This window comes from Atractosteus spatula, chromosome 11, assembly GCF_055471065.1.
Source record: "Atractosteus spatula isolate fAtrSpa1 chromosome 11, fAtrSpa1.hap1, whole genome shotgun sequence".
Taxonomy (NCBI): domain Eukaryota; kingdom Metazoa; phylum Chordata; class Actinopteri; order Semionotiformes; family Lepisosteidae; genus Atractosteus; species Atractosteus spatula.
In genome coordinates this window covers 35,350,135-35,367,491 of record NC_142716.1, presented here as the reverse complement: position 1 = coordinate 35,367,491, position 17,357 = coordinate 35,350,135, and the positions used below count along the sequence as shown (strand labels likewise).

The 17,357-nt window shown below is 37.9% G+C and overlaps 1 protein-coding gene across 3 annotated transcripts in view; it reads left to right on the top strand.

The window, feature by feature from the left end:
- spata20 (spermatogenesis associated 20) overlaps positions 1–17,357 on the top strand; it is a 127,524-nt gene that overhangs the window by 21,206 nt on the left and 88,961 nt on the right. For all 3 annotated transcript variants that reach the window (XM_088927831.1, XM_088927830.1, XM_088927832.1), the window contains one exon: positions 16,535–16,703. In XM_088927831.1, the coding sequence (XP_088783957.1) occupies positions 16,535–16,703 (169 nt within the window). The remainder of the gene's footprint in view (positions 1–16,534; positions 16,704–17,357) is intronic.

Sequence of the window (17,357 nt, the reverse complement as noted above, 5' to 3'; positions counted from 1 at the left end):
CAATTTCTCAGACCTGTTAATTCGATAACAAAATAAATTAATTGATGGTATCACAAACTTACTAATTTCGAATCAAGCACAAAATTGTGAACTTTGTAAAAGTACCCTATGGTCGCCATGTTGTCTCAAACTGCTGATCTCACTGTGGATGAGAGAGATATTTTGCAAGAATTGTAGTTTAAACCATCCCTTTCTGCTCACTAGTTGCTGTAATGACTTATGTAATGCAGTGTACAAGTGAATTTCACTGCAGAAATGACAGCAACATGGCGCCATGCATACCTGGAAATTTAGTCTATTTTGTGATGTAAATTGGATAGAGGCATACATGCTATGATTGCAACAGGTGTAATACTAGCGCAGTAACTGTATGCGGATTGCAAGGTGAATCATACAGCTTATATTGTAAGAGAATTGGCAAATATTGGGGTCTGCTGTTTCTCTCTTTTCTCTTTTGTTTTCTTTCTATCCCTCATGAACCCTTATTGTGTGCTTTTGTATGGGGGTCTATACAGAATGTGAAGGTATCTATGCTGTGTTACAGTAATTAGATTAATAAAATAAGAGCACTTTGATAAAAAGAGAAATCTCCAAAACACATAACGGGATTTTTTTGTAGAGCCTCTGCAAACCTAGAAGCGGGTATACTGAGAAGGGATACCAGCTAACACTAAGAAATCTATTTACTGAGTGGTTTTGGCTTTATTGGGAGTAAGCTTGTTGTTTGTTATCTGTGATGTTATTTTTATAAGCTATTATCAATGGACGCAATACGGGATACACTTTGGACAGGATGCCAATCCGGCTAAACAGACACACACACAAGCACAGACATACACTCACTCACTATAGGGCCAGTTTTCCCTGAACCCATTTAACCTACCAGTAATTTTTTCGAAAAATCCACGTGAACATGGGGAGGAACATAGAAACTCCATGCAGATAGGACCCCAGATCTGGAATTGAATCCAGGGCCTGAGCACTGTGAGAGGCAGCAATGCTAATCACTGTGCCACTGTGCCATCCTATCAACTGTTATATTCATACTTTTTGTTATGCTGTTTTTCTGTAGTAGCTAGCTTGCTACTGAGGACCTGTCGATAAAACAATCAAATGGATTAGATCTATTAATCTTTAGTTCTGGGCTCTGTGAGTAAATCATGCTTTCGAAGAAGAAAAAGATCTGGCATCTGGCAGTGCTTCACGTACAACATGGAAACCAAGGAAAATGCTTATAAAATATTACCTGAAGAAAATGCAACAGAATGTAGCTATGTTATGAGTGGGAAAAAATGCGACAAAAATCTAAACAACCAAATTAAGTGACAACACTTATATATCTCTGAACTGATAAGATATACTTATTTTCATTGAAGCTAGTCAGCTAATAAAATAGAAAACTGGTGAAAATAATCTGAATTTAATTATTTTATCATTTAGTTTATTCATAGTAAGTAGATGGCTAATTATTAGCTAACCAAGATAATATTATCATGGGGCATACAGGCTTTCCTTTTTATTTTTTTCAGACGAATGTACTGTACGTAGGGTGAAATAGCTGTGACAATTGTGAAGCACAGGCATGTCATCTTGTTGGCACGATGCTAGCACAATGTCATTAGAATATCACAACCCGACCATGAAGTAGGGGATAGGTGCTGCAAATTCTGAGCGAAAAAATACTATTTTACTGTTTCTTATGAGCTCTAATTAACTTGAGTATATCACTTAAATATACATTTTGGAAAAGTTAATCGCAGGAGGACAGCTTAAAATACTCTTAGCCTATGGTAGTTGTTTGACTGAAATAATACAGTGCCTAAAGGGTTAGTTATTGACTATTTATAATATATTTTTATTAATTTATGAATCATAATTTATTTTATATAAGTGAATCTAAGGATTTAGGTACTTCTAATCCTGTCTGGATGTTCATCATAATATACATATTTATATTATTAAATTGTTTTTTCTATTTTATATATAATATTTATTACAGATTGATTATATTTAAATGATATATTATAATTTATATTATATTTACATTCTTTTTAGAAAGTCTCATACAGTGTCTCAGTATAAGATTAATATTGATCCTTTATTGCAGAATTGCAGAAGACCTGTTTGAGGATGAATACTCTTTACATTGTACAAGAAAGACTTCTACATTTTGATACAATGCTATCACATGAATGAAATCATGCAACCATGGGGTAGTTGGTTCAAATGAAAGGTTTTATAATAACAATCACTTCTGGCACTGCAGTAGTGAAAGTAGAAACATTTTCATTATATTCTATTAACATACTGTATGTCTCAAAATTAGTTTTCCTCTACTCATTGACAGATTTGCAGTATAGAAGAGCCGCTCATCTGTTGAAGACCAAAGAAAAAATCTACTATTGTAACCACATAAATGTCTGCAGCCCTGTACAAATTATGTTTGCACCACAGTACAAACAATAAAAGAGTGAAATAAATTCTTCAAATTCTATTCCATTCCTTTAATTTCCAAGGCTTCTATATTGATTTTTAATAGTGTTTTGAATTTAAATTAAGACATTTTATACGACCAAATTAAATGGCATGAATGAAATGTAACTAAACCATTTCAGTTAACTAATTCAGGCCCAAGGAACAATTTGATCTAACTGCTGAATGCCTAAATCAACATCCAAGGGATTTTCACCTGGGTTCATGTGTCCATAACATGTTGTTTATACTGTAGTATCAAACTAGAAACATGGTCTAGCTAACAGGTATGCAGCTACTGTATATAGCCTGAGGAGACAGCTGAGGTGCAACCTGTGAGTAGTGGCCTAACTGATTTAATCCAAAAAGGTTGGAAGCAGCACAGATTCTATTAAACTGCATAGGATTGTGGAGAGGGGGGCACCAATAGTTTTTGTGAATATTGCACAAGGTTCATTGGAGCATGTCTTCAGGAGAGGCATTCAACAAAATTTTGACGTATGTCTACTTTCTCAGATCTTACAGTGAAAGCTGCATTGCCAACTTGTAGTCCTTCCATATGAACGTCTCCCAACACTACAGGGTGTTGATTCTGGTCCTGCTGAAGTGTCAGATTACATCCCTTTTAGATGGTAAACAAACGTGAGGAAATTCTCACACATTAACCCTACTGTCTAACCTGTATTAAGGTGGCTTCCAGACAGATTTTGTTGTTTTTCCACTATTTTAACCCTTAGGCAATTTGCGACTGCAAACCTTCTTCATCTTTGTTGTACCTTATAACTGAGTGGCAGCAGAGTACCTCACTTGCTCAATCCTGTTTAGGCCCGGCTGCTATAACTCATCTTCTTGCTTAACAGTGGGCTGGCGTGGCAATGATTTTAGTTAAGCCGTGTTTGTGGTCCTGGTATTTTCTTGTGTGTAACTTAATAACTGTTACATTTCAAGTTTACACTCTGAGTCTTTTTCTGGATTTTCATGTCTTAGTCTTAGTAAATTCATTATATAAAACAAAGACAAGTTAATATAATTACTGTTGTAAACTTAAATCTGTTTGAGAAAACAAGTTAACCCTTAAATTCTGTAGTGTGAACCACTATTCCAGACGGTTTTTGAATGCCAAAGTCCCATGCAAAAAGAGAGACTAACCCGACTGGATTCGTTGGAGAAATGTCCAATTCTCTTCTGGCTAACCAATCTCAAGTAGTAATGTTGGTGTGGGGAAAAAAGAGAATAATTCTTAACCCAAAGCCTTGTGCTGACAGACAGCTCTCAAGGACAGAACTCCTTGTTAGCGTTACACTGATCTTGACGTTACAATAGTTCATGAACTGAGATGTGTGAGTAGGTAGTGTGTCAGAATGCATTGGTTGGCAAAGAAACCAGGTTAATTTAATGCTGAAAACAGAAAAAAGAAACAAGAGTTTGCTATTGAGCCTTCTTCAGGTGTGAAAGAGAGAATAAGGTGGTGAGAATATGAAGCCCAGGAGAACAAAGGACAGAGGAGTCGGCAATGGATACACAGATGAGAAAGACTATGCACAGGATGGGGAATCAGGGGGAGTGGTGTGAAAAGCTTAAATCTGTAAATGTAAATGCATAGAGGATTTAAAAAAAGAAATTCGACTGTCATTGAGAGAAGTGGGAAGGTGTGATCCAAGTTTAAGGATAATCGTGACTACTGATGTTCTTGAATAGGAATCCTAAAACCCCTGTAACATGATATAGGCAGAAAGGTAAGTAAAATAGCGGAGAACAGGAGAAACAAGGAACTATCGGCCTTGAGATATCTTTGATCTTTACTGCTCTAACATGTTACCTGAAATAGGCTCTCTCTTTCCTGTCATACTGATGTAAACGGCAGGGTATTTTCTGCAAGAGATGCAGTAAATAAGATTATTACATACACATGATCACCTTCGATTCATACTGAAACAGCCTGAGGGGTAATGTACTGTATATGTGTGGTACTAGAGGCATGTTTACAGGAATAGTTCCCTAGTGTGGATGGTGCCTGCTGGCGGGTAAGGGAACTATGGACTAGAAGGTTGAGCAGATTAGGTCTTTTATGCAACATGAAATGACAAGGGAGCATTCCAGCTGAGGGCTCATCTTGTGCAATGGAGAAGTTATCTTTTAGTATCCTGGGAATAAAAAAGTTGATGGGATGGAAGGGAAGCACCAGGGTAATGCGGTTCTGGGTGGGGGAATTCTTCGTTGGACTTCTGTCTTTGAAAGTGTCAATAGGCACCTAATTTGCCGCGTCGTGGCTTGTGTTACAATTTTCGGACATGCTGCTTATCAGGGAGCCCCCTTTCAGATGCAGTCCCAATGAAGTATTGTCTGGTCAAGGCAACAGAAAGATTATTAGAAATATTCTATGACACTTCATTGTTTGTACAATAATATGCATTGCTGCAACAGTGATATGGGACAGTGTGCTGTGAGAGCTGCCATTCTTCTTAGTTTAATCTACAGTATGCCCTGACTATTTGGTCATTTAAGATCCTGAAACACTTTTGATAAGAGTAGGAGTTGTTGTAACAGAAAAATAAGTTCTGGATCCCGAGATGAAGTTAAACAGATGAGTTTTATTGCATGCAAGGAACAATAAAACCGAAGTCTTGTTCCCGCATGGAACAACAAAACCGAAGTATTGTTCAAAGTGCCGGTACAAAACTTCCAGTTTATATAGCCCTTTTCTGCCGCTTCTGATGTAGCTCAGTACTATGGTAATAACCGTTTTCTGCCGCTTCTGACGTAGCTCAGTACTATGGTAATGGGGGAGAGGTCACAGTATTCGGACAGTTCACAGACTTTTGCCAAATGGTCAGTGTTAGGTTACCTTCCCTGGGGGATTTCCTAGCTGGCATCTGGAATCCTTATCAGTTATCCCCCTTTCCTGCCATAACTCTAGCCTGTTACTTAGAAGTCCAGTCCTCATGCAGAAAGGAATCAGTTAACCCCTTCTTCACATCTTGTATCTTTCTTCAGAGTGTACTGACTAAATTCCATGCTGGTCTTGAACAATCTGTGTGTCACCAATATGGGTGCTGCACTTTAAAGGCCTTGGGATCTTAGCATGATGAGTACAGTATAAATTTAATTAATTGTAATTTTTTGTTAGACTGAGATTTTTTCATTCTTTTATCACAGACTTTTCAAGTGCTTCAGGAGAATAAACTAACTTCCCTTTAACTGAGTAGTTTGTTTTAGTGTAGACAGTATAATGGTATAGGTTTTTGTGAACACACCTTATTACACTAACACTCAAAAACATTTGAAAGGCATTTTCCTTGTGGAGACTGTGGATAACTATGGATAGACTCTACACAAGGCACAACTCAGTGTGTGTGGAGTTGAAATAAACTACTTAATTCACTGTCAAATTACTGATTTTCACATTCCCAAGGACAGTGAGTGTAGTGACAGTACTTTAACATGAACTTTTTGATGTGTACTGGCAGCACCAGGCTTAAGACATTAGGTTTCTATCACTGTGTCATCCAGTAAGCAATAATTACTTTTCTGTGATTTCAGTTTTGATTGGAATAATTTAAATTATGTAAGTGGATGACAATGATTTTTTAAACATGAAAATTCTCCATACCCTCCATTATACTATGTTGCTAAATATCATCGAGACATTATTTACTAACATGCTACCATTCAGTTTCAAAGGCCTTTGCTAGTATTTCCTATGCTGTGGGAGGCTTTCTGAGAATTTACCTTGTACTGTATACTCTTATTCCCTTGTTTCCGAATTGCTTCACCTTCTGCCTTCTTGGTTTGCTGTCTCTAATGTTCCCAGCTGAGAGCTGACCCAGATTTTGGCATTCACAGCAAATTTTTTTACAGTGTGCTACAGTATATAGCTTTGAGAAAGGGAATTCTTCTGCATATACTGATCAGCATACAAGACGAACAAGGAACACAATGTGCCTGAACAGAACTGAATTCACCTCATTGCTTCATTGCCAAGGCATTTTGAAGTATTTGTTTTTAAACTTTTGATTCAGAATTTGTTTTTTCATTTCTTAAAAGTCAGCTTTGAAGACTTTAAATTTCCCCTTATTAGAAAAATATTTTAAAGCTGTCCAAAGCTGTTAATGCAGACATTTTGTCCAGAGCAGTTTAGTAAGGTAAGTGTGAAATACAACAGGAGTATATGTGGTAAACATTAAATGGCACTGGTGGTAATGAGATTGAAGTAGCAATCAATGAAAAAGATTTACATTTTGTTTTGTTCATGTTTTTACCTAGATGCTGGAGGGATGTGATAAACATCTTTCATTTTCCTATTCTTATGCCACTCCAGCTTTGGTCTTGTGCTTAAGGTCATTGTCCTGGTTTAAAGTCTAAAGCAGGTTTTCTCTAAAATGTTTCATTTTTTTTCTCCATTGATGTTCCTACCAGTTTTAACTGGCTCCCCAGTCTCTGCTGATGAGAATGAGAACTACAGTATAACAATGCTTCCACCATTGTGCTTGACACTAGGGTTAGAGTTGTCTAAGTGGGTTTTCATCAGATTTTACACTTTGCATTAAGACGTTTAAGAAAAACATTAAGAAAAAACCTTTTGCCACATGTCTGCAGTATCACATAGGTGCTTTGTTTTTTTTAGTTCCATACAAGCCCAGTTAGTGGAGTGACTAGGTCATTCTTGACTCATGAACATTTTCTCATATACCAGACACTGAACTCTATAACTCTTTCAAAGTCTATTTGCATCTTACTGGCTGTTTCTTGCTTTGCTTTGAATGTGTAGAGCAGATTGTGTGCAGTACATATGATATACAATATTAATTTAGTAGTGTGACACCTGAAGAGGGCTCAAACAAAATTTTGTCTTTCTTCATTCTTCTTTTCAGCATGGAAAAAACCCTTATGTGTTCCTTTTCAAATATTAATTACTACTTCAAAAAGGCTTGACTGAAGCTTTAAAGCAACAAAATATGAAACTTTTGTAAGGGTTTGAATACTTTTTTAAAATGTTGTACTTTTTAAGAAAAATATCCTCATTAGTAATCTAGTCTGTGCTATATTTGGTTCATCAGCAGGTCATGCTTTATGGGGGAAAATAATTGGGTAGTCCTGTGCAAACTAAAGTATGTACATTTTTGGGAAAAATTATCAATGGTATTGGTCTTACCAATATTCTTGGTAAGACGGTCTTACTGTTATTTTTTGTACTGTCAGTCCCATATTTAGCACATTAACACAGGAAAGTGTTGTTTTTGGGCAATGACGGCTACAAGAGCTAGCCTAAATGGAAATGATAAACATCTGATATTATGATCCTGAGAAGAACCTAAAGACAGCTGTAAGACTACAGTATACCATGACACTGGTTGTCCCTAAATACAGAACAATGCCCACCCATGTACTTTCTGCAAAAGTAATGCAAAGCACCCCACATTGACTCCAACACAGAAAAGTCATAAACAGTAAAGCAGTCCTCTTTCTGAAAGATTGGAGGACTTTAAGAAAAAAAATCAAACAGCATTTCTCTGCCCATGCTGCAAGCAGTATTTCTGTGAGCTGCTGAAGCTTGCTCGTTCGATGGATTCAGCTGCTCCTTTGTCTGTCAAGACTTCTTCTTGTCTGATGTATTATGTGGAAAACCACGTCCTCCTTCATGGATGTCAGTAATTGTTGGTTAACAAAGAAAAGTATAGTACGGTATGCTTAAATAGAGATTCCTAAAGGGAAACAACCTTGCATTGTGTGTCAACTTTGTTGTGATCTTTTGTCAATGAGTGGGGAACCATAAAAGCTCAGTCTTTGAGTCACTACAGTATCTCAGCAACCTTGGCTCTATCTGTGGTTTATATTGGTGCTTATGTGTTTCACACAGTTAGCTGCTATGCTTTGTGAAAATCTTCAGTAAAGACTAGACACTGGTGATCAGCATTTGTTTTGTCATTAATTCTTCAAAAGTGACTTAATTTAATCACAAGCACTTACAGTCATGTATGATGCATTATTATAGCTTCTCCATCCTCATAAAATCTGATGTGATATTGAAGCAGGTTAGAATAAATGCTTCAACTAATTTCTCCTGAGGAAAATCTTTTGTAATTAAAAATGTTTGTTGAATTATTGTGTCATGCAAAGATAGCAATCTCTACTTGTCCCAGTTCCTAATTGTGCTTGGCATATGCAAATCTTCTACCTATAATTTACATGAGGTTAATTTTCATCTGAGACCAATATTGATTTGCAAGTAATATGTATGAGGTTATATATATATGCAGTTATAATTAAAATTGAAAATGTAATTTAAACACACCCATATGCATTTTCAGACGTTAGGCTGTTATTGCATTGGGTAATAGTGCTTTACAAAATTTAAATTCCATTGCTCATTAGATGCAGTGATCAGTGATTTTGACTGTGAAATCCCTGTCATGACACTCTGAAAGGAAAAAGAAATGCACACAATATCCAAAAACAGCTCACAGCTGTTGATACTGGCAGTGGCAGTGTATGTAAGAAGAGAGGGAAATAAAGTTGTAGAAACCCCAGGGATGTTTTAGCGATGTTAGTTGGCAAGTCAAATAATACCTCGTCTCTAGGAGTTGCAATATCCACATGGAGAAAAAGAAGCAGCATGTCCAGGACTATAGCCTGTGCTACACCTGCCAACACACTTTAACACCAGCTAGTGGTTTGCTGGTGAGAGTTGGCATAACCTGCATCCTATGCAGCCTGGCCACTAATGAGCAATATGACATTTTGTGTCCAGTAACATTAATTAACTTCTCAGCAGTGGGCTCTTGACGTGACTGAGCAGCAGCAGTGCTCCTCTCATGCCGAAGGCTCCTGCGAATGTGGTCTGTGACACACCTTTTTCACCTTCACTGCTCAACTGTAGATATTTCAATGTCACTCGCTGGCTCCATAGGAACAGAGGTATTTTAAATCCTCTTTAAAATGAAGCCCTCCTTTCAAAATGGAAATTATTAAACGATTTCTTAACTGAAATTAGATTAAACTATTCATTAAACTGCATATAAAATATGACGGACACAGACAAGAATGTGTTCATGCAATTTAAACCTTTGTTTTATTCTTTTTAAAAAGCTGTTAAAGGCTGTAATACTTTCTTTCTGTATCTGAATAACTTTACTTTTTTTCCCAGAAGATTGCTATAACAGCATGATGAGAGTCTTTTCAGAAGTGTCTGTTTTTAACTAGTAGGGAATGTTTGACCCTCCTTACTAATGAAATTTCCCCATCTCATCTGCAGCCTTACCAAACCAGCAAACATCTTGCTTTTCTTTCCATTTACTTTTTGTATACTTTGGTCCTGATGTCTGTAGTGTTCAGTTGTTTGCATGGACTTTTTCAGTTCCTTTCAGGACTTCAATTATTGCTGCAGATTTTTTCTACTTGCATTTGTCTTTATACCTTGTATGTTCTATCGATTTCCGTGTCTTAATTTCTTTTACTCTTGCCGCTTTTCTGTAGTCTAATCATCAGAAATACTTTGTGATTAATTTTGCACTTAGAACCAATTTTCTTTTCTTGTTCTCTCTTGACATCTCTGCTCATGTTTTCAACTTCTCTTTTTCCCACCCATTAAATATGAGAAATTGAGAAAATTAAATATGAGTGCTGATTTTTAACCTAGGTTTAGCTCTCCAATGAATTTATTCTGCAAATATGTTCCTGTTTTCTTTTTGATGTTGAGCTCTTTTCTTCACTTTAATTTATGTTCTGCAGTCTCATGCAATGGTTAGGGCTCTGAGTTTCTGATCATGGGTTCAAGTCCCAAGTAAGGACACTACTGATGTACCCTTGTGCAAAGCAGTTTCTCTGCATTCCTCTGCCACAGCAACTATAGAAATAAATTCAAACATTTTTATGTAACTTATAAATATTTGGGTCTTACTTTAGGGGTTTTAAAATTACACTTTACTATGGAATGCCAGCAGCCATATCACCCTGCAGCTCTCAACTGGCTACCCACTGAAGTTAAGCAGGATTGAGCCTGGTCAGTACTTAGATGGGGGACCTCCTGGGATGCTATGGTTGCTGCTGGAAGTGGTGTCAGTGGAACCAGAGGGGGGCGCCCACCCTGCGGTCTGTGTGGGTCCTAATGCCCCAGTATAGTGGCGGGTACACTATACTGTAGTGGGTGCTGTCTTTCGGATGAGACGTTAATCTGAGGTCCTGACTCTCGGTGGTCATTAAATATTCCCGGGTATTTCTTGATAAGAGTAGGGAGTTATCCCGGTTTTCGGGCCAAATTTCCCCCTCTCGGCCTTTTCTGTGGCCTCCAAATAGTCCCCATGTATGATTGACTCATGGCGCCCCGTCCAGGGTGTACCCTGCCTTGCGCTCGTTGCTTGCCGGGTAGGCTCTGGCTTCCCGCGACACCGTATGGTATAAAGTGGTTTGGTACTGTAAATGACATGACATGACTTTACTATGGATAGATAATGTTATAATGTCAATGCATAAAATGTATAAAATATAATAGAACAATTAACCTTCTCCATATAAGCCTTGGGTTGGGGCTATACTGAGGTTTAGGGTTTTGATAACCTATAGTTAAGGTTAATATCATGTTTTGTCATTCTAGTATAGATTTAATAAAATAGCATTTACAATCCTTAAGTGTTACTAGTAATTGTTACCTTTATAAGCCACTTTGTGTAAAACAATAGCAAAATAACTATAACCCATAATTCTTAAGGTCTCTTTCTTTCTGCTATTCTGTATTTCTGCCCTTATGACCGGGTGAGCCAGAGCTCTCAGCCCTCTGTCTCCACAGAAAATGGGGGCATCCTCCCTCCAAAAAAAGAGTACTTATCTGGTCTGGTGCTCTGTCATTGAGATACCTACCGACCTACAGTAGGTAGTGTGCTCAGCAATCTTAACTGGTGTCTTAGAAGGAAACGTGTCCTGAATCTTGCCCGAAAGATTCCCTGTCAGTCCCAAATTAGCTCTGTCTCTATTCAGCCAGTTGCTTTCACAAGCACTGGACCATTGGTACAGTTCGCAGTGAATTGCCTGTAATTGCGTGCAGCGACGCAAACATCCTGTCTGTATCAGCCATGCTAGCTGCTTTCATCTCCCAGTCCTGTTGGCCACTGTTCCCGCCTTGCTTCAACAAAATTTGCCTGTGATCGTTGAGATTACCATAACCTTTTCCTGCAAACTTGAGCGTAGATGGCGTCTTTCTGGCCTAAATGTACATTATAAGGCTTGGAGAGATTACTTTTCTGAATATAAGGTTACAATAGAGTCTGCTAGATCCACCTACTTCTCTCACATCATTGAAAATTACCATAACAACCCCAGACATCTTTTCTCCACCATCAACAGTTTGCTAAAGTCAAACTTCCCCACCACATTACCTGCCTCATCTCAACTTTGCAACACATTCTTAGATATCTTTACCTCCAAGATCAACAATATCTGGCATCACATTCTCTCCACTATGCATATAATTTCCATACCTCCTCCCTCCTTATTCAACTTTTCTGGTTCCCTTCTCTCCAACTTCCCTCTTCTTGACTCAGCATCCCTCAATAAACTAGTTACACACATGAAACCCACCACATCTATTTTAGATCCCATCCCCACGATTCCCACCACTTTATGTCCGTGCTGTTTCTCTTCTCTCTGTCCCATTGTCCTCAATATTATAAATGAATCATTTTGGCGTTGTACCAACGGTCCTCAAAACTGCTGCCATTACCCCCATGCCAAAAAAGCCTAACATGGCTCTCGACAATCTTAACAATTTTCGCCCCATCTCCAACTTAGCCTTTCTTGCATAAATTCTAGAACGCGCTGTCACATTTCGATTACATAACTACCTCATGACAAATAACCTTTTCCAACCCCTCCAATCTAGCTTCCGTCAACTTCACAGCATAGAAACTGCCCTGGTCAAAGTCACTAACGATCTTCTAATAGCTTCGGATTCTGGTTCTCTCTCTATACTCATCCTTCTTGATCTCGGTGCTGCTTTTGACACTGTTGACCATGACATCTTACTTTCTCATCTTGAGACTGTGTTTGGATTTTCTGACACAGTTCTCAAATGGTTCAAGTCTTACCTCACTGATCACTGTCACTTTGTCTCTCTTAATGGGTATAGGTCTAAAATTGGTCTTGTTAAGTCTGGTGTTCCTCAGGGCTCAATACTAGGCCCCTTGCTCTTCAGCATTTACATGTTTCCATTTGGTCAGGTATTAAGATCACATGGCCTCAACTATCATTTCTACTCTGATGATACTCAAATATACATCCATACCAAACCTGACACTGATGTGGCTGTCTCTATTCTATCTAATTGCAGCTCTGACATAAAAACTCAAAATGTCCTTAATCTTAACTGTGACAAGACTGAAGTCATGCTTATTGGCATCCCCATCAACTTTGTAAAGCCAATCCTGTAACTCTATCTGTAGATGGTTCTGTACTTGAGCTTCAGTCTAAATGGAAAACCCTTGGGGTGATATACGATTCTGGCTTAACATTCGACCAACATGTGCAGCATATTGTCAAAACATCTTTTTTCCAACTCAGAAATATAGCTAGACTATGCCCTATGTTATCACTAAATGTGGCTGAAAAGCTGATCAACACATTTGTGTTTTCCCAAGTTGACTACTGTAATGCTCTACTCACTGGGGTATCTAAATCTACATTTAACAAATTGCAGTATGTCCAAAATTTGGCAGTCAGAATCCTGACCAGGTTTAGTGCAAGTGTTCACATTACTCCTATCCTGGAGTCCTTGCACTGGCTTCCTGTCAAATTCTGTGTGGACTTTAAAATCCTCATGCTCACCTATAAGGCTCTGCATGGCTTGGCACCTCAGTACCTGTCTGAACTATTATTCCCCTACTCCCCACCTCACAACCTTCGCTCTTCTAATGCTATCCCCCAAATGTGTCTACATTCTATGGGTGACAATGTCTCCTGTTATGCCCCCAAACTCTGGAACTCTCTCCAAGGATATCAGAGAGTCACCTTCTCTAAACTTCTCCAAATCCAGACTCAGTACCTTCTTCTTTAGAAGAGCCTTTACTTAACTGGTTCCATTCTTTACCCCTCTTCTTAGTAGCACAATTCACAGTCTCCTCTGTGTATTGTAATTGTGTTTTATCTTGTGTATTCTTTTATTGTTGTTGTCATTCTGTAAAGCTCTTTGAGAAGCCACCTTTAAAGGCGTTATATTAAATAAAGTTTATTATTATTATCATAGAGGTTTCAGCATTCTCTGCCAGTCTCCATTTATTATGCAGCTTCAGCCATCTCTGTCTGCCTTCATCTCTTTTTGAGCCTTCACAGGGTTACTGGTCCTGGATTTTTCAGACTGTCAGCAAGACTGCCTGACCAGCTCAGGGAACAAATCAGTGAGGATCAATGGTCTCTCTAAGATTGTTAGTTCCCTATTTAATTTCTCCTGGACATAATTTTACTGACCTCTCTGTCTGCATCCTTTTATAGAGCTTTCAGGATATCTATTCAAGAAAAAAGCATACTCAGAAATTATCTTGAAACATGATTCTCACCTTCCCCCTTCGCTCAACAATAGACTAATTTCTTTTTAAATCCTCTACATTTACAGATTTTGTCTTTTTACACCTCTCTCCCCCTGATCCCCTTCCTGTACATACTCTTTCTCACCTGTTTCATACCATTCTCACCTACTGTGTCCTTTATTGACTTGTACTATGTACTTCTTCCATTTTACACTCTCCCTCACACATGAAAAAGGCTCAGCAGCTGAAACATCATTTCTCCTTTCTATTTTTCATCGTGGAATTAACCTTATTCCTTTGCAGTTGATGCATGCTGACAGCTCCCCATTCAAGTGGCATTTGAGACTTTTGTATAATGTTTTACAACATTCACAGAGTGCAAAGAAATAGCAATCCTGATGAACAGAACAGGAAGGAATTTTGTTTTACTTAGCTGATTCTAATGTACGCTGTTGACATTTGTGACATAGCTATTTACTCTTAATCAAATTATGACCGCAGGTAAAAATTCTGATTTTGAATTTTCCATTAATTACTGTTTTGACAGTATGTTTTAGTAATGTCTGATCCACTCCTGCAGATAAGAGAAAAGCTTGAGTGAGGTCTTGAGATACAGTACCTGGTGCCATTAATTGAGTCTTCTGAGGCGTACCTGAGGTCTAACTGGATAGTTGTTTTTTGCCCAAAATAAAACAGTTTAACCTCTTTAAAAATGTCACTTTAGTTCCAGTTTTCGTGTGTAGCAGTAAGGATTATTATATCTGTTAAACCTTTGGAAAATAAACTGTTACTCATGATTCACAAAAAACTTTAAGAAAAGAAGGAATTTCCAATGCTCTGAGAGAAGACTTGCTGAGGGCAAAGAAATTCTCAGGTATAGCTAAGTACTCTTTAAAGTATGTGACGTGGCAGACATGAAAAGAAGATATTATGTAATTGTCATTTTCTATTTTCCAAGTGTACAAAATTTAAGCATAAAAGAAAGAAAAAGCTTTAAAAGTCTGTTTTCCGCTTTTTCAGTCTGAAAAAACACAGGACTAAGACATAAGTTAAAAACTATCTGACATTATCTGTAACTATACTGCAGTACCTTGAGTGTTTTGTTTTCTGTCACACACACATTGTAATGTAAATATAGAATGATTTGTGTAAAATATGCTTTTATAGTAATAATAAGTAGTTTCAATGATAAGCTTAATTATAAAGCTCCGTGAAGTAGATACAGAAAGGTGTTGACTAGAATGAAATCCTTTCATATCATACATCCTGCTGGTGATCAAGACAGTACTTACTGGGAATCGGATTTAAGGAAGAGTAAAGTCTTTCTGTCTGTGAAGGTGGAAGTTTTCATGTGTCTTTGTTATTGATGATGTATGTCCAAGCAACTCCAAGTTTCATTTAATTACTTTAATTTGCTATTAATTAGCTCATGATTATCAAAATTTTGTAATGCCATTGTGTGAATTTTAAATTTACCTGATGATATACAGATATAGTTGCAAGCAAAACCTGAAATGAAATTGTCTGCTTAAGTGTCTAGCAGATACTAAACTTTGGATGCAAATACACAGTGTTTATAGTTTTATTCTACATTATCTGTGAAAATCATACAGTTCAAGCATTTCTACCAATATTCTGAGAAAACTCTGGGCTTACAGTATTTAATTATTGAGCCCTATGCTCAGCATGTTGACAGCATACAGTATAGACTTCAGATGGTCTTCTTGACTCTTGGTCTAAGGGGAATTTATCACACTTATATTTCTGACCTGCTGACAAATTGCACCCATAGCTGCACTCTCCGTTCTCATTAATTGTCCATCCTATCAACGAGACTGTGAGCTGTGACTTCTCCTCCTATGCATGTTGTCTGTGAAATACTCTTCTGTGTGAAATTGGGATTGTCAAGCTCTGTTATCAAATGTAATTATTTAAACTGGCAAGCCTAAAGATTTTATCATTTATATTGAGGCATTATTGAGTCACGGCAGCATGATGATGCACTGGTTGGTAGTTCTTGGGCCTTGGTTCAGTTTCTGGGATGCTGTCTGTGTGGAGTTTCTGTGTAGTCCCTGTGTTCATGTGGGTTTCCTCCTGGTGCTCTGGTTTCATCCCACAGTTCATAGACATAATGGCAGGTTAATTGGCTAAAGGGAAAATGGGCCCTGTGATAGTGTGTGTCTGTGCCTGTGTGTGCACAGCAAAGGACTGGCATCCCATCCAGGGTGTATCCTGATTCTGCACAGGCGTTAGCAACCAATCTATAACTGGTTTAAGGCAACTCACATTTTCTTGTTATCATCATCATTCTCCACTGGGAGAAGCCCTGGGTTGGCTATGGCCTAAGACTGCCTTAAATTCTGGGGCCTGAAGAAAAGAGCCCAACACTATATGCTGCACTGTACTAATGTTTCACTGGTGTTAAGGCTATCTAAATGTTTCACTTTTGGAACCAATATTGTTACTCTTTATACTGTATACTGTAGGTTTAGAAGAAATTGTGGTATTCGGGATAACTGGTTCATGTTGTTGCTGCTGTGCTTTTGTTTCAGGCCTGATGATCTCAGGTTTTGCCCGGGTGGGGGCAGTTCTGGGAGAGAAGGCATTTGTGGAGCGAGCGGAACAATCAGCACAGTTCCTAAAGGACCACCTGTGGAACCCAGTTGACAGGAGGATTCTGCGGTCGTGCTACAAAGGGGAAGGCTCAGAGGTAGAGCAGACGTAAGTGAGACACCAGCTTGATCTGTATTGAGACAAACTATTGAACTTAAAGTTTTCCAGATGGGCAAGATTTACCCAGGCTGAAGTGGATGACCGCTGGAGTATTATTCACTTTTATTTAACATTTTCAGTCCTTTGTTATTTTTGTAGAATGACATTCAGTTTACATAGGCACCTTTTAATTGGCATAAAATGCCTTTCCTAATTATGGTGCAAGTTTTCTTAGCAGAAATAGGCTTAGTAGCTCATTGTAGCACAAAACTCAATTAAGTCATTGTTAGGATGGATTTCCAATTTTCGCGATAACAGTTGACTTAGAAATGAAGTTCAGCATGGAGCATCATTACATTCTTGGAATTCAACTGAGTGCCACTGAATAAAATGGGATTCATTACAACTAAGTATAACTTTTAGAAACAAATCAACAAAAGTCAGTGGTTTTGATGTACAGTATTTATAACAGTAAATCTATTTGAACACACTTTTTTCTCATGTGTTTGTGTCCACAATTGCTGCAGTTAGTGCTGCTATTAGTAGAATAGACAACTTAATTATTCTAAAATTATGCCCTTCTTGTACAATGTAAAAAGGTCTAAGAGAGTGATGTTACTTTGATAAAGTAATTGTGTAGAGCTGTACAATTCTCTTATTTCC